Source organism: Ornithodoros turicata, chromosome 7, assembly GCF_037126465.1.
Source record: "Ornithodoros turicata isolate Travis chromosome 7, ASM3712646v1, whole genome shotgun sequence".
Lineage (NCBI taxonomy): Eukaryota > Metazoa > Arthropoda > Arachnida > Ixodida > Argasidae > Ornithodoros > Ornithodoros turicata.
Genome location: NC_088207.1, coordinates 27756198 through 27774909, shown reverse-complemented (window position 1 = coordinate 27774909; position 18712 = coordinate 27756198). Strand labels below are relative to the sequence as shown.

Genomic DNA, 18712 nt, shown 5'->3' with positions numbered 1-18712 from the left:
ATGAGAACGTGCCACGTGGTAATTTTTGTGTACATTAAGTATAATCGGTTGCTTATATTGAAGAAAGTGCGTATGTGGCTGAATAGCTGGCGATAACACGTATGGTGTTGTTTACGTAATCGTATCACGCAAACGAAACACATAGGGGGCTCGCTGCCTTGGAGAAGTCCGGCAGATTTTGGGCGTAGAATCTTCTTTGGTGATTTTAATTAAATTTAATGGACTAAACTTCTTCAATAATTAAAGGAACTGTAAAGTGAAATATAACCACAATGTTTTAGGTGAGCATAATGTAGAACTTGGCCATGTGATCACACACACACAAGTCATCACTTCTCAGTTATTCATACCTTTCGCGCTAATTAATTTTGAACACTTTTAGAAACTGAAAGGTGGCGACCCTCAACGTTCGCAAAGAACAAAGTTGGAGTCGGCACCGGCACAGGGGTGGCATCCAATGTATTGCTCCGTAGACGAAAGCGTGCTGGGCGAACGCAATGCATCCTGGACAGGTCTTGGTCGCACGTCACAGCAAACGTGAAGGCACACGTGACCTTAAAGATGGCGGCGCCCGTGATCGGCGGCCAAACCGTTTGTAAACAATGCGGTTGTTGTTTCTGGACGACGTTTTCGATTATTTTCGATCACGGTAATTATTTTTATCCGATAATCTCGCAGTAAAACGCGCAATTTTACACATAAAGCCTCGTATTGTTGACAACTTCCAAAGATGTGATGACGACCGCGCGTTAAGACTTACCGAGCCGATGCGCTGTACTTAAACTAAGGTGAAATGGGCTACCATGTTGCGGAAGAAGCACCGCATAGTTTACGCTGGCAAAATACGGTCATCTCTTGGTGTTATGACGGCGAAAATATGTCGGTAAGCGGCAAAACGACATGTAAACAAAGTCACATGACCTCAAAATGACGTTTTCTATGACGTGCGACCAGGACAAGATGGCAGTTTTGCCAAAAGCACCCGCTTGAGGGTAGTTACAACAATGACGTGTTTGTGTCACCCCTGTGGGCCCCGGATTGGCTGACAGACATCACGCCCAACGCATTTGAGACAGGTTACTAATTACCATTATACTTTTCTTTAAAGAACAGCAGCAATTCTTGAGAAGTTCGGTTTAAACTGTTAACGGTTGTAACGTCCGAGTTCCGTGCCTGCGAGGTGATCTGCGCCATCTGTTGGCCTTTCTCTCGCTCTGCATCTCTGTGTCGTCTGTTCGCTGCTGTTTGCAAATCCTCACATACAAGTGACGTAGACGAATGCGTGGTTTGCGTTCGTGTGTTTCGGAATACACAAACCGTGCACCTTCGCAATGAAATGCTTACTGCACTCGCGGGAAACGCACTATCTCCTCTGATGTACCGGATAGCTGCTTGCGTTCTCAATAGATGGAGCGCTAGTTGCCTCAGGGTTGGAACGCTTCTGGAGTCCGCTAGCTTGCTTTGCTCAACGATCTTTCAAATTCGATAACAGAAAAAAACAAAGAAGAAAAAGCTCAATACACAGCAGAGCTATTTGTATCTGAATCGTCCAAGTTACAATCTTCAGAAAACCATAAAGTTTCAACAAGTTTGCGGTTCACTTTACAGTTCCTTTAAGTTAACAATTATCTAAAATTAAATTAATTGCGTCAATTAAATTGATTTATCCCCACATCAAACCGTAAAGCCACTGCCAGCCACTTTTTTTTTATTCCGTGTTACATATGAGCGGCGAACAGATGTAGACAGATGGAGAGAGGAGAGCAGGAAGGAGTGGGGGTTAGTATGCGTCCTGGGCCGACTTCAGGGGTACTGTGCCGATATTCGTCTGGAAAGTCTTCGGAAAGCCCAGGGAAAACAAAGCAGCAGAGCCGATGGTAGGATTCGAACGAAGTTTTCAGCAAGACCTTGGCGCCTTAACCCGCTCGGCCATGCCGCTGGTACTGCCAGTCGCATAAACGATCGGATAGAGGTAAATTCTACGCAGAGACCTTTGCGATACGTTGTGGCGCAAAACGTATTTGTTGAGTTTGTACTTGCAGGCATATTCTGAACCGCGATATATCTGTCAAGACTCAAATTAAAGGGGCACTAAAGTGCAAAAAAATATTCCGTTACCTGGACACGAACACAAAGAAAACGAGATTCATGCGTTCTCTCGTTCATATTTTTTGAGCGGAAGAAACCGCAATGCTTTCTTTTCTCTCCTTCTCAAGAAGGCCGGTAATGTGGGGAGGGCTTTCATTGGTCTCCTCAAAAGATATGTCCTATCATCGCGCGGGAGATCAATTGAGATCAATCCGAGGCCTCAGCGCACCGTTCCGCTGGTTGAGAAGGAGAGAGAGGGGGGGAAAGCGTAGACTGCGGTTTCTTTCGCTCATAAAACACGAACGACACTACGCATGGATCCCATTCGTTTTGTGTTGGTGTCAAGGTAACGGCAACTTTCATTCTGCGAGGAGTAATTTTTGCATTCTATACTGTGCATTCACACGAGGACATTCCCCGAAATACTCAGGCGGAAGACGCAAAAAACGTCATAGCTTTCTGCTATCACGTGAGAGCAGGCGCTCAACGTCGTGTCCTCACGTGCGCTGCTAATCGTGGCGACATAATGTCCTTCAACACAGTCACAAGATATTCCGCAGCAGACGACAGGAAAAAGACGCTGACGGTGTCTTCTGCTACGTGTCGTCTGCTAAGTGCCCAGTACGCCACTCCTTATATTCCGGCACTGCGTGAATGCTCAACATAGCACGGGCCGGAACTTAGACTCCGTGAGCAGTTCTTGCATTTTCTTCCACTAGAATCTTCCGGTCCGAATGTCGCTCCCAGTGATGATGAAGCAGGGGTCAAGTGCGCGGCGAGGAGCTGTACAATATCGGGCGTTCATATCCCTTTTCCTTTGTGTTATTTTCTGTACATGCGTAAGGAACGTCGTGAATGGGAGATGTTCCGTCTGATTGAATTTAAAGGCTACGAACAGAAGCAGCACACTGCAACTTGGACATAAGACATGTCAGCCTAGCCAACATGAATTATTTGAACGATTAATTTCTCACCTGCAATTATTTTTTATATACATAGTTATATATATAGTTTTATCATAACATTCTTCCTATGTATACCCCCTTATCCCTCCCTCATCACATATCCAGCTACCTGGACCATCCCGCAAAGGTACTTATTCCACTTTGCAGAGCCAGTTACTTCGGCAACTCATTTGCCCCCAAAACAGCACAAGACTGGAACCGTCTTCCTGCTCAATCTTGTTGCCATCCGGGACACCAGGAAGTCACCAAGATGCTTGACCACCTGTCCGACATATCACTTCTCTTTTTTTCTTTTTTTTCACTGTTACCACTCCCCATAATGCCATGCGACCTGAAGGTAAATAAATAAATAAAGAAGAAAGAAACGATTACCGTATTGTTTCCCTGTGGAGCTGTATAGAAGGGTACTACAGGTCATGCAACAGGTTCATTTGATATTAATAAACGCGGGCTGAACATTGCATATAATGAACTTCTTGTGTGTGTGTGTCCTTGTCTCAATACGCACGAAGCCATCAAGCGGGAAGCAAACGTGACCCAGTTCGCTTCTTCGGTTCAATGATGCGACCTCGGTAGCTGTTCGCACTCATCCACAGAAAGTTTTCACACGGGATGTCGTCGCGCCTGTCGTGTCGGCGCCTCTGCACTATACACTCTAAAAACAGAACTTCACCATATACGGCAGTTTCCTGAAGAGCAGCCATCTTGCTTGACGTCACCCGATTGCCATTACAGCAGTGTCTGGGGCGTCATAGACGCGCCCACTGATATACGCCGCAACCAATAGATCTCTACCCGAGGAACGTCATCATGACGTTGGTAGACAGACTGAGACCGAAACAAATCGGAAGGGGAGGGATGACTACGAAGATGCCGTAGAAGGCGAATTGCGAAGAAGGTCCGAAGGTCCGAAGCAAACTGCAGTTCAGTAACTAGTGATTTTGCTTCACCGAGGTGACGAGTTCAACACAACGCCTTAGGTATGTACAGGAGTCACACATGTATAAATTATAATATAGCGATGACGTATTCTATTTAACTTTTGTTATCCTACTTGTCCCGTGCTGAACATTGTCAACATCAACAAATTTAATTTTAGGGGCCTTCTAGTGTTGAAGTGGCACCAGACTGCTTCGTGTGTGTGTGTGATCCAGGCACTCAAGTTGACTAGGCAGAAATAGCTGAAAACAGGTATGCAAAGTCCACAGATGGAAGCACTAGATCTTTTACGTGTTGCAGACTTTGTGACATTTTTGGGGTCTTTGGACAGGTGCAGAACATTAGTATGACGTCAACAGTAGGAGGAGAAACCGATGAGAACTACTAGATTCTCTGAAGGGTAGAGGAATACTTCCTGTTGAGGTAGACTTAGGAACGCTAATCAATTTTCTAGAGATGCATCCTCTACACTTGAATTCCCAGTGAAACAGGGGAAGTTCATTGTCTTTGAAGCCCCACTACTGGAATTTTTCAAAGTGTGTCACAGCTGGAGTGAGCCATGCAAGGTTACCACATCATATTGGTCCTAAATTTGCAGAGTTCCCCTATCTCGGACACAACTGTCATTTCTCTTTATTGCTCTCCCGATCCTACCTTCTCAGAGATTAATGTGGTTCTCCATGCATTGCATTGGCACTTCCTTTTTCTACTCATGCTTTCAGTGTCTTGTTGTGTTGAATAAATCTTCAATTGAGAGTTTGCAGCCATCACGATTGTCTACTGTGTTTGCCCCTCATCTATATTGACGTGCTATAATGGTATAGCACATCAACATGCCAACAACCTACCAACAACAACCAAATAACCTTGCCTAGTCCTACTTTTGGATGGAAACTACATGTGGTGACATCCACATATATAAAATTTTAGTCGACGTAGATTTGCTGTTTTTGTACAATCTTCATTATACATTTCTTTTGTCTCACTTAGCACACGTGAAGAAAAGTTCTCGTCTTCATCAAGATGACAGGTCATTGTTGGATCTATCTGCAGCATTATTGTTCCTGTAATCTTTTCATCAACCCAGAATACAAAAGTGCACAAATGGTAAAATATAACTTTCTTGTTAAAAGGGAAAGACAAAACTGTTTATACTTCTCTTGTTTATTTTGTTGCAGGTTTTACAACTCTATCAAGCACGTCAAAACATCAGAGGGCAGGAAGTCCTGCTCTGTTTCCTAAATCCCTGGACAATGAAAAAAGAAGGCTATAGTTTGAGTTGTGACAAAATGTTGCTTCTGCTCTTACATTATATTTCAATTAAATGTTACGATGTGTTTGTTGTGTACACTGAAGCCAGTTTCAATTTGCAGGGCTGTCAAAAGTACTTTACAAAAGCACATCTCAATTACAGTAACAGAGAACTTACACAATAAATTATTTAGCCATTTGGAGTATTATTGCCCACACCAATGCTGCATGGTTAACTTTGCTTTGAACCCAGATTAAGGGTTGCAATACTTGTAGTCAGCCCTGAAGTCCTTCTTTACGATTGTTAGTTGGTGATATGATAATGAATCAGTTACAACCACTCCTTTTAGCAAAACAGAGTTAATTAAGGGTTAAATCCCAATCTCGGTTCAAATATTAATTGGCATTTGGAAATCTGGTCAATAAGAAGCATATTAAAAGGTTATGAACACAGTTCAGCTGAGTGACACTGATGAAAATTATCGTATTTACTCCTCATATATACAAGACATGAGTATAATCTACAAATACAGATATGCCCCCAGGTTACTTAAGCCTCCAGCAACAAACTAATAAGTATAATATGCTGTGACTGCAAAGAAAAAGCAATTAGAAAAACTTGCAGCAAGCAAGAAATGAAAATTTGCTGACATCAATATGTACAGATGACAGATGTTCAATATGTCTCATGTTCAATATATACATTTCTACAAGTCTGCACACTGATGGGGAAATCGTCCCTAATAGCATGCACGACGCAGGCAGGAAGAATACTTTCTATTGTACTTTCTCAGAGCACCCCATATCCTCCTTGTGAATAGCCGACAGGTGATATGACAGAATTTCCTGCAGAAATAAGGGCTTTCCGTCCAGTTTGCCGTTCAAGAAGTGCGTAAAGACCACATGGCGCTTCCGCGTATGTTGCCATGCTCTTCAGTTTCTCGGATGTATGTAAAATACACTTGCAGTACTTCGGTGTCCAGGCACAGTATTTCGAAATAATCGTTAGTTGTGATGCAATTGTCTCTGCTTTTCACACGCATTCTCTACCACTCGGCAGCAAAAACACTGGTCCGTGGTATCCACCTGTTTGCATTTCCCACATGAACACCTGCACGACGAAAAAACAGCGCTTGTTTCGGCTTACACGAGTGTTTCTCCCTGATACATGAAAATTTCACAAAGCAGTCCGTGTTCACGGCGCGGTGAGCTACTGGTGAGGACGAGTGTGACTTCGGTAAATCTCTGGACGAGGAATCTTCTGCTGCGAAGAACACACTTTACAGCACGCTATCGCACGAACAGAAGTTCTGTGAGCGATAGTTCTCGAATGCGAAATTCCAGCGCACTCATGTTCAAGAAGTTATTTTCGACATAGAAAGTGGTCACAAATGCTAAGGCCATTTTCGTTTTCGCCGGATTAGCGACCGGAAGCGCGCGTATTACATGCGTCCTCGACAGATGGCGCGGGGTGATGCAATTGTTGACAGACTGCTCGGTTTCCTACTAGGTCCCTGGACATGCAATCATGGAAAATTCGATTACAGAAAAACTACAGCGATTTCAGCGGAGTTCTTTGATATTTGAACTTTTGAAGATTCAAGCTTTTCGCTGAACATAAAGTTTCGATAGGTTTATATTCACTTTTCGGTCCCTTTAAAGCATAAGCTCATCTCATACCACGCTGGACATCAACCGTTGCGCAGAATGGTACGGATACCACTCCGGATTTGTGGGAAAGCGTGAGGCGTACACCTTTTTGTGACAATCAATTAACTGCATTAAGCGTCATTGAAAAGGCGTGCGCCTCTCGGTTTCAACAAATCACAAGGCGGAACGATGTCATTCGGGATGGTGGCCGAGCGTTATTCACTCTCTCTATAAGATAACTTCGCCGCATAACACGCTGAGAGCCAATCGTAATTCGGAATGACATTCCCCTCATTCCTGATTTGTTGAAAATGGGAGACGTATCCTTTTCTGTGGCCATTTCGATACGCGTTAACTGTCACAAAAAGGCGTACGCACCGCTCTCGCCTCAAATCAGAAGCGACAACAGTAATCATTGGTATCATCATGAAGAGCGTCTTATGCAGCGAAGTTCTGTTAATCCGTGTCTTGAAATCCATTTATACGCTACCACGGTTTGTCTCTGAACAGGGGAGAGAGTAAACTTTAGAGGAGCCCCTTGACCAAGTGTTCGTCCACGCACAAGGCAGCAATAAGGGAATATTCGTAGTGCATGCACTCTCAAAAATGAACTTCACCGCATAGCACGCTCCTAGCCAACCGTCATCTCGAATGATACCGTTATCTGCCCTGATTTGTTGAAAACGGGAGGAGTACGCCTTTTTTTGTGACACTTATGCTGTTCATAATTGTCACAGAAAAGTCGTACGCCCCCGTTTTCAACAAATCAGGGCAGATAACGGTATCATACGAGATGATGGTTGGCTAGGAGCGTGCTACGCGGTGAAGTTCATTTTTAAGAGTGTGGGTGTCCACAGAAGAAACCATGTGCGCCTCAACCTTGATATGTGACCCCCTTTTTTGGGAGAAGGACCAAAGAGGTCGCTCCACGGGCAGTATAGGTGAGAGGGAAGCGGGGGATCTGCACAGACAGCTGACCTACTTGCATAGCGTATTGTTTCGAATTACATTGATGTCCCCATTTGTCAAAAATAGGAGTCGTACGTTTTTTAAGGGGGGGGGGGGTCAGTTAACAGCAAGGCGCTCGTCCGCGCTCGTCAAATAAGGTGTGATTACTATACCGTTCTATGCAGTGCTTGACCCTGCACTCTTAAAAATGAAGTTCACCGCATAGCACGGTCCTGGCCAACCATCATCTTGCATGATATCGTTATCTGCCCTGATTTGTTGAAAACGGGAGGCGTACGCCTTTTGTGTGACAGTTATGCTGTTCATATTTGTCACAAAAAGGGCGCATGCCTCCCGTTTTCAACAAATCAGGGCAGATAACGATATCATGCAAGATGGTGGTTGGCTAGGAGCGTGCTATGCGATGAAGTATATTTTAAGAGTGTGGGTGCAGTATGCGGTGCTCTTCCAATGTATTCGATACGAATCTAACGTTAGTGGCTTATGTGACAAACAAACGACCCCTCAGTGCATGGCAACAAATTACGCGAACGAAGATGTTACTTCCTGAGCGTCATTATAAAAGAGAGACTCGGTCGTCATAAATCAGCGAGCAACGCGCCGCAAGATAAGAAGCGTTGGAACGATAGAAACGTGGTGGGTGTGGCAGCCTCCTTATCAAACGTTCCCGATGGTTTATTTCGACTTCGCTGCGATTGCACTCCAGAGGATGCGGAACTAATGGATGAAGAAGAAGGCCATTTGGGTCATCAGCACAGATCGTTCGTTACGAACGCAGACAGCGAAGTCGAGAAAACAAAAGGAGCAGTGCTTGCAGAAAGAGGGGAAAGGGGGATAAATAACGCGACGCGCACGCAGCGTTTTCTGAGTCGGATGATGCTGAAAAATGCGCAAGTTGCAAGCGCCCAGTGATTTGTTTGCAAATGATGATACGATCAGATAACAAAATAATAGAGGTAACACGCTCCTGCACCGTAAAAACATAACTGCACTGCATAACACGCTCCCTGCAAATATCATCGTCCCGAATAACACCGTTCTCTGGAATACGTAACGTAGTTTCTTGAAAACTGGAGGCATACGCCTTTTTCTGACACATACGCAGTTTTGTAAGATACTGTTTTAGGATTGAAGGTACTGTAAAGCATTACCGATCAAATGTCATTTAGTGTAGCTGTTCGATAGTCCAAGCCACCAGGACAAAAACTGCGCAAGTTTCATTCCAATCGACGGTGCAATTAATTAGAAAATTACAATTAAAGATTACGGGCACCACTGTACTAGGTATTCGAAACGAATCCGTACTCCTGACGGCGGCAACCACATTGCATGCGTATAACACTTGGCCCGAGATAACAATCCACCACAATCCACCATAAAATCCGCCCCTGCAATCCACAAAACGATCCACATCTGAGAATAAACCGATAAGCGACCTGAAATGAAATGCTCAGCCGTTAAAAAAATGTGTCAGACGTTCAAGAAGCCAGACAGCGTCGGGACTTGTTTGTTCACAGAGGTTCACACAGAGAGTTTGTTCGTTCGAAAGAGGCCGCGAACAGAAGGAGCGTGCAGGCGCAGCAGAAAAGTAGGAAGAGCCTCCATCGAACAGCGGCCAGCGCTGGGTTACTTCTCAAAAAACACTGTTAACAGGGGTTTCAGAATGCATAGGTAAACGGGAAAACCAATAATATGGTTACTAAAATAACGAAGTTCCGATGTAATAGTGTGTAATACCAATTTTCAGTGTTGCCCGCTGTACAGGGGGTTATTTGACACCAGGCGTCGCACCGCTCCACTACGCCGCACCTTTCATGGCAAATTAAAAATATTTATAGCGCGTTGTCGGTCGTATGTTTCCGCATATGGTATTTAGAAGCAACAAAGTCTCTAGTCACATCACCGGCATAGCATGCTTGTCAACTGCTTTACAGTACCTTTAACACTACTTATCGGACACTATTTATCGCGATGAGGAAATGCACGAGACACTATGGACACGTCCTCAAGCAAGGTGCATGACTGTGGCTACGTCTTATATGTTAACTGTCACAAAAAGCGTACGCCTCGCGTTTTCCACAAATCAGTATCCATAACAGTACCATCCAGCGCCTTGATTCACTTAAAACGTGTTTTGTGGCGAAGTTCTGTTTTTTTTAGAGCGCAGCAATAACACCTTTCTCTCCGCCCGAATCCTTGAGAACAGCCGACGTGTGCCTTTTTGTGGCACTTGTGTAGTTATATTAACTGCTATAAGAAGGCGCACGCCCGGTGCTTTCCACAAATTAGGAATGATAACCGTGTCATCCTGTGCAAGCGGTGGCCCTCAGGGTGTTATGTCGTGAAGTGCTGTTTTAAACGGAGTTTCAACACATAGGATGACAGAGGAAGGAACGCGTTATGTGATCAATTTCCGTTTTGGAGTGTACGTCAATCGCGGTGTTTTTCGCTACTCAACAGTTACAAGCGTCGCACGGGAAGGTAATGAGGTAGTGGTACACGTAAGGTCTGTCTGCGCAGTGTGGCGACATGTTGCACGTACGGCAGGGTGGCACTGCGGATAATTTGGACCACCTGGGGCTTTTTTCCACGTGTGCACGGTGACGTGCGCACGAGAATGAGCACGGAATTTCGAGGTCGCCCGAAACTCAGCTTCCTTTTATGTGTGTCCTGCACTCTTAAAAATGAACTTCACAACACATCACTTTAAGAAAAAAAGGTGTGAAAAGGTGGTAACTTCTATAGTTACCACATATAGGTCAACAGATTGTCTGATAAAGGGTGTAAAACGGCGCCAAAAGCAATTGTCATATATCCAAATTGCTACAAAAAGGCGTACGCCCCCCTCGCTCACCGAATCAGTAGCGGTAACCCTATCATTCGTAGGTAGCAGGTAGAACTTTGCAACATTTCAGGTACAGCATATGCGACAACTATTACCTACTCAAAGGTGTAACTGCTCCATCCTTTTTTTCTAAGGGTGTAGCACGCTCCTAGCCTACCATCACCCCGAGTAACATCGTTCTTTCCCCAGATTTGCTGAAAACGGGGGGCGTACGCCATTTTTGTTGTATTATGCGGTTCATAATTGTGCACGACGGTGCATAACACCGTTTTCCAGTCAGTCTTACACCCAGCGCTTTCGCAGCCACACTCTTCCAAATGAACTTCACCGCATAGCACGCTTCTAGCCAACCATCATCTCGAATGATAACGTTATATGCCCTTACTTGTTGAAAACGGGAGGTGTACGCCTTTTTGTGACAGTTATGCTGTTCATAATTGTCACAAAAAGGCATACTCCTCCCGTTTTCAACAAGATAACAATATACATCGGGATGATGGCTGGCTAGGAGCGTGCTATGCGGTGAAGTTCATTACTAAGAATGCAGCACAAGCCAGAGAGGAGGAAAGCGATGCCGGGATACCAGGATGGAAGCACACAGCACGTGTGCTTTCCTTCTCTCTGGCGGGGGCGATAAACAACAGTTTTCAAGTGCTCCCTCGGCTAGCGCTTTCAATACGGTAACGTCCACAAGAAAACGGTGTATACGCGTGTTACGGTGTACACTCTAAAAACTGAACTTCACCGCATAGCACGCTCTGCGCCAACCATTGCCACGAATGATACGGTTATCGCTTCTGATTCGAGGGGAGAGGGAGGCGTACTCCTTTTTGTGTCAATTTGGATATATGATAATTGACATAAAAAGGCGTACGCCTCTCTCTCTCCTCGAATCAGAAGCGATAACCCAATCATTCGTGGCAATGGTTGGCGCAGAGCGTGCTATGCGGTGAAGTTCAGTTTTTCGAGTGTATATAGGATGAACCCATGATGATTTTAATCGATATTTATCGATATATCGCGTTTCACATGAAATATTTATGGCTCATTGCAAATTCAGATATATATTTCCACCCCCGCCGTGTTCCCATAGCTGTCTTGCCAGCGTAAAGCCACGAATTCTCCTTATCTATGGGGAGTGCTCGTCTGAGGCAAACTATAAATGGCAGCTAGGTAAGGCTCATAGTTTGACCCAATAATGGTTTCACAGGTTTCACGCTGTAAAACAGATCTTCACCGCATAACACGACAAAGAACAAACCGTCATTCTCTTTCTTTTTTTTTTTTTTTTTTTAATCGGAAGTGCTCAAGCAGCACAATATATTGGCCCAATATTGGACCATTTGTGGGCCGGCATTGCCAATATTGGTGCAATATTGGGCCAAGATGTTGTGCAGCTTGGGTGTACGCTTTTCTGTACCAATTAACAGTCAATCAAATTGACACAGTAAGGCGTACTTCTCCCCCAACAAATTAACAAAAAGTGCTCGGCATCATCCTGCATGACGATTTGTTCTTTGTCGTGTTGTGCGGTGAAGTTCCGCTTTAGAGCGTGCATAGCAAATCGATGACATAGCGTGGACTTCGAATAACCTTATCTCCCGCAACCAATCAATGGACGAGATTCTGATTCACACAACGGTGCGACTGGTTCCGGTACACTCTGAAAACAGAGCGTCACCGCGTAACATGCTCCAAGCCAACCATAATCCCGAATGGCATCGTGCCTTCCCCTGACTGATTGAATCCGAGAGACCTACGCCCTTTTGTGACACTTGTGCACTTACGTTAATTGTCACAAAAATGCGTACGTCCCGCAGTTTCTACAAATCAGGAATGATAACGGTGTCATGGTTGGCTTTCAGCGTGAACAGTACACTCCTAAAACATAACTTCACCGCATAACACGCTCCTAGCCAACCGTCACCTCGAGTGACATCGTTCTCTTGCCTGATTTATGGAAAACAGGAAGGGTACGCCTTTTTATGCAGTTGTGATAAACGTCACAAAAAGACGTACGCCCCGTGCTTTCCGCGAATCTGATAACGGTATCATTCAGGGCAATGGTGAAGTTCTGTCCCCTGTGGTGAAGTTCTGTTCCTTCACGTTAACGGTACACCAAGAGAGAGAGAGAGGTAGCTGCGTTGTGGAGCTCGGTGACGCCCGAATATGGGTCTGCTGCTCCATTTCTTTCAGTTCAGGAATATGCTCCTTTTTTCGCTTCAATATCGGTAACGGTACCAACAGTCTCCCATGAAACCACCCAATGATATTCGCTTTCACTGGCGTGATGCTTTAGAAAGTGTGCAGGGCGTCAATACGCGTTCGCTGACAGACACCTTCAGGCTGAATGGAACGAGAGGAGTGCTTATCTGTTCAAACAATAGGCTGTTGAGATCCACTTCATGCTTACAAACAAAGTGGGTATCATCCCAACCCACCGTGAAGCTCTCCTCCGAGCGCTACGTAACGCCATTGTTCCGTGAGAACGAGTGTATCGCGCTCCGACAGTCGCTTTCTCACGAACCAGTTTTAATCACTGCATGTGAGGAATGTGACAGCACAATGTGCCGCAAGGGAAGATCCATATACCTGTGACACGAAAATTATTTATGTCGGCATTGTGTAAAAGGCAGACCCAACTAGTGGTGGGCGTGATTTTATGTGTGCGCGCCGTAAGCTTGTGTGCGAATTGCGCTTGCAGAAAGAACCAGAATAATATAAAACAGAACGAGACTGAGGACCAAAACCCAGAGACGACGCGACACACACTCTTAAAAATGAACTTCATCACATAGCACGCTCCTGCACTTAGAAATGAACTTCCATCACATAGCACGCTCCTATAGGAGCGTGCTATGTGATGAAGTTCATTTCTAAGAGTGTAGGCGCGTGCTATGTGATGGGAAGTTCATTTCTAAGAGCGTAGGAGCGTACTATGTGATGAAGTTCATTTCTAAGAGTGTAGGAGCGTGCTATGTGATGAAGTTCATTTCTAAGAGTGTAGGAGCGTGCTATGTGATGAAGTTCATTTCTAAGAGTGCACTCTTAGAAATGAACTTCCATCACATAGCACGCTCCTACACTCTTAGAAATGAACTTCATCGCAGAGCACGCTCGTAGCCAACCATCATCTCGAATGATATAGTTACCTGCCCTGATTTAGTGACAACGGGAGGCGTACGCCTTTTTTGTGACAATGATGCTGTTCATAATTGTCACAAAAAAAAGCGTACACCTCCCGTTTTCAACAAATCGGGGCAGATAACGATATCATTCGAGATGATGGTTGGCTGCGAGCGTGCTATACGGTGAAGTTAATTTTTGAGAGTGTAGTCAGCCATCAGCCTGAGTGACATCGTTCTTTCCCCTGATTTGTTGAAAACGGAGGGCATACGCCATTTTTGTGACATTATAAGTTCATAATTGCCAGTAATTTGGCATACGCAGACCGTTTTCATCAAACAAACGAAGAGAATGTTATTCGGGATGATATAATCCCGAATAACAACTTTCTTCGAGATGAACCAGCCAACGTAGCCAACCATAAGGTTGGCTAGGAGCGTGCTATGCGGTGAAGCTCTGTTTTTACAGCGCAGGGCTCAAAAATTGAGTTCTGTGTCGTCTTATAGTCTGTATTTTGGTCCTCAAGCTCAAGGTTTGTGCTAAGATGTATATTTTCGAGCCAGCCGCCATCTTTTCAGTTTTATTGAGTGCTGGACTAACAAGGCGTCTGGACACGAAGCAGAAAAAAAGTGTAAATGATGTTGGTGTTGGCGAAAAAAAATAGAGAAAGAAAAAACTGTAAAACAACCTTAAAACGCGTTCTTAAAACAGAACTTCACCGCATAGCACAGTGAAGGCCATTGCACAGAATGGCACCTTTATCACTTCTGATTTGTGGAAAGTGCGGGACGTACGCCTTTTTGTGACAATTATTATAACTGCATAAGTGTCCCAAAAAGGCGTACGCATCCCGTTTTTAAACAATAAGGGGTCAGAACGCTGTCGTTCGGGATGGTTCTTGGCTAAGAGCGTCCTATGCGGTGAAGTTCTGTTTCAAGAGTGGTACTTCACCTCACAGCGCGCTCCAGTCATCATCCCGAATGACATCGCTCTCCCCCATAATTTGTCGAAGAGGGGAAGCTCACGTCTTTTCGTGACACTTATGCAGTTACGCAAATTGTCACAAAAAATCATCGCACTACCCACACTCTCAAAAATGAACTTCCCCGCATAGCTCGCTCCTAGCCAAGCATTATCTCGAATGATCTCGTGATCTTCCCTGATTTGTTGAAAACGGGGGGCGTACGCCGTTTTTGTGAGAATTATGAACAGCATAAGTGTCACAAAAAAGGCGTACGGTTTCCATTTCCGACAAATCAGGGCAGATAACGATATCGCTCAAGACGATGATTGGCTAGGAGCGTGCTATGTGGTGAAGTGCCGATGCCCACTTGAGTGCGGCCGACAACGGCAAGCTACCTCGACCCCCCCCCCCCCCCTCATTTTCAACAGTGTAGGATGAACAAACACAATGCCTTGCACGTTATCCGCGAATCAGTACCATTCTGTGTAAAGAATTACTAATGGTTAATGGTTGGAACTTCACCAGATAACGCTCTGATCTGGCGTTATATGGTGAAGTTGTGTTTTAGGAGTGAAATCGCCCTTTTGCCCACCTGTACAGTTCAAGGAATACCCCCCGAGTAGCCTTGAAAGCCAGTTCTGCCGGTGTTGCCGGTACGACCGTCTGACCACTTTTCCGCATCCCCCGCGTCCATTCTCTCGCGCTCCAAGTTAAAATGGGGGTAGGTTAAACAAAGAGGTGGTCAATGGGCCAAAAGACAGTTGAACTCAACGTCACATAAATATGACGGAGTATCGCGTCGGCTATTGCATAAACTGCCAGCCGACTCTGTGAGATATTACACAACACTGGCGAAACGCCATGTACCAGTCAACGTCGGGACAATGCTGTATACACAGACAAACGGCTAGACATTATCTCTCGTCACGGGGATCGAAGGATCCGCGAAGCCCGAGTGCGCCGAATTTCACGTGAAGCCCTTTAACTTGTGAGCTCGTTTATTTATTTGCGCTCATTCGTGGTAGCATGTTTTCTTTTTTTTTTCTTTACATTTTTGTTTTCCAAGAACTAGCTTTATGATTACTGACTGATCCCTCTATTATTCTTTCCTGAGAACAAACGGCTAACTCGTGAATTTCGGAGCCCAGCGTGGGACGTAGCTTTGAAAAGACAAGGATAGGCTGCTTTACTGCCCAAAAATACATACACCGTACAACGTGGAGACAGTGCCAGACAATTATCCCACACGTCTTGTCAAAAATTAATTTTTGTCCCGTATGCGACCAAGCTGCTGTCAACCCCATTTTGTGACACATTTTCAGATCGGCCAACGTTCACGCAATTTTGGTACCCGAATGTTGCTGGTAAACACACTTGCGACCTCTAAGAAGTAACAGGTAAGAACAGGATGTTTCATGGTCAAATGCCAAGCAAAACATTATATAATACATCGACAGAACACTTTAGAAATACGCAGCGAATGGACTCGCAAGTGCGATAAAGTGCAATCAATTTGCTGACCAAGTGGTTCTGCTATATCCCACTTCAAATTCCGCTTTCATTTTTTTTTTTTTTTTTGCCTGGGAGAGGAGCTCTGTGAGGTGTAGGTTGCAAAAGCTGTGGCAGTCCAAAACAATTGGAATATAGTAATTCTAGTGTCATTTCGATTGCAAGTTACCAAGTGCTGGCAGCTTGCTGCAACACTGGCCAGAAATTCAGGCAGTCGTTGTAAAATGCCTCCTGGCAATTGGAGTTTTTCAATCATCGAATAAATAAATTAAATGTGCCAATAAATAAAATCGGGCTCAATTGCAGTTTTCAGAGCTTCAGAAATAGCAGTCATCCGAACAGAGCTGAAATGCTCGAGGACAGGAAACACACAGTTCCAGCCCAGCACTTCTTCCTTCGCTCAAGCCGGATACAGTGAAGGCTTTAGGTACACATACCGCACAGGTGCACTTCTATCGACGGTGCGCGAGTCACCGGTTCTTCGGGAGACAGTGCCCAGTATTGTTGCAAAAGCATTATTGCACACACATCAACTTTCGAGTCAATGCGACAGCGCTATAGAATGCCAACTGTCCAACTTAGTTATTTTCTGTTTGTTATAACTAAATATCAACGTGGAAATCATGTGTCTGGCGGACACAGTTCCAAACAGGTTCGAAAACAGAATAACCTCTCAAAACCTGAATGTTCGCAAGAGCACAATTCAGCGGGAAATTGCATCTTTCGTGGAGTCATCCTCAAAGATATCAGGCTGTCGTGCACATGAAATCACTGAGGCACCCAATTCACGCGCTGAAGTATTCCTCACACAGCTTTAGATACTATACACACAGCCAGTACTAAACGGTCGTTTAGCACTGACCACACACTGACAACTGTTAACTGAACGAAGATTCAACGTAAGAGCTAATTGCATAAACGAGACTACGGCGTGTGGATCATTCATTCAAATGTACGACACCATGCTCACCTGTAGCTGTCATTTTTTGGCGTTCCTCGCGTTGATTCCATGAAAATCAGAAGATGATAACGTTAAAAGGAATATCCAGCCTTCGTAACACGCGATCCGTCCGGCATTACGAAGAAATGCAACATGTACCTGTGAAGCACCATGCAGAACACTTACAGAAAGCTACCCACACATGTAGAACCAGTGATTCAGCGACCTTGTTTCGAAATTCCCTAGTGATGTCCCTAGATCGTGTCACAGTGCCCCTAGACAGGGAGAAAGTTGCGCTCAAAACACCTGGTAACAGGTTGACTGCGTTCACGTTGAACATTCCTGCTCGCGCCGAAAGAAAAAGACGTGGGCGACAGTAGCATTTGGCGAATGTATTTTATGAAATGACCTATCCTGATATCCTAATAAAACGGCACAAAGCACACACCCTTGACCTACCGCGACGGCAATTCAAAACCCTGCTTCCTAGACGACCGCGTACTCTCCCTAGTTCCCCAGCTGTAGAGAAGAAATTGTAACCGCAAGTTGGTTTATTTGCAATGTGTGTACACGTTTAATTCAAGGATATCGAGAGCACGAATTACTTATTATGAAACGCAGTGAATTTCGAACAGAGAATTCGGAAAACATCGAGTTAATTTTCTGTGCGACATGCAGATGGCAGAGCGAACGCAACGAGAGAACTAGTTTCCTGAATGAACAACAGACGACACTACTTGCCTGGCTTGTTCTAGCGCGTGATCTTGCTTCGCTTGGTTTCACCCCCTCGCGCGCGCTGTGTCGTCGATAGCAGTGTCCATACCATGGTCCATACAGTGCGGGAATTTTGGAAAATTATGTACGAAATTTCTCGTGAGCTTTGGAGGTTTGGGTAACATACTGGTACCGGTGCTGGAGAATGTCTTCAATGAGGGGCTTAAAAGGGGGATTTCGGATTAAACTTTTTAAAGGGGCACATCATCTTGATCGCAAAGCCGATTGTAACAGGTAACACTTGGAGGCCAGCAGGCCCATTACTCTGTTAAGTGGGGACTTAAAAATTCTGGCTAAATAGCAAACGGACTAGAAACTGATATGCACAGTATAATTTCGAAATTTCAGGGGGCTGGGGTAGTAGGTAGAAACACCAACAGAATAAAATTATCCGAAGTGAGCGATATAATTACGTGGGCTGCATGCGGACAGAAAAATAGAAGGAGTTCTCCAAGCAGTAGACCAGGAAAAAGCGTTTGATGAAGTGAGATAGGACTTCCTTTTCCAGGAAATAGAAAAAATGAATATTCAAAGCGAACTTATAGGGACCATAAAACACTTTACAGAGCTCCTACGAGTGCTGTGGCAGTTAACGGCGTCGTAAGTGCATACTTTGACATACAGACGGGGGTCATACAGGGTTGCCTGCTGTCCCCTTTACTGTATATTATAGCCTTTGATTCGCTATTGAA

The 18712-nt window shown here is 44.8% G+C and overlaps 1 protein-coding gene across 2 annotated transcripts in view; it reads right to left on the bottom strand.

Moving 5' to 3' along the window:
• LOC135400740 (beta-1,4-mannosyl-glycoprotein 4-beta-N-acetylglucosaminyltransferase-like) overlaps positions 1 to 18712 on the bottom strand; it is a 154762-nt gene that overhangs the window by 15724 nt on the left and 120326 nt on the right. Inside the window, exon 1 of one of the 2 annotated variants that reach the window (XM_064632621.1) lies at positions 17277 to 17714. The exons of the other annotated variant lie outside the window; for it this stretch is intronic. Within the exon in view, the coding sequence (XP_064488691.1) occupies positions 17277 to 17289 (13 nt within the window). The 5' untranslated portion in view covers positions 17290 to 17714. Of the gene's footprint in view, positions 1 to 17276; positions 17715 to 18712 lie in introns of those variants that run through there. 2 annotated transcript variants of the gene reach the window in all.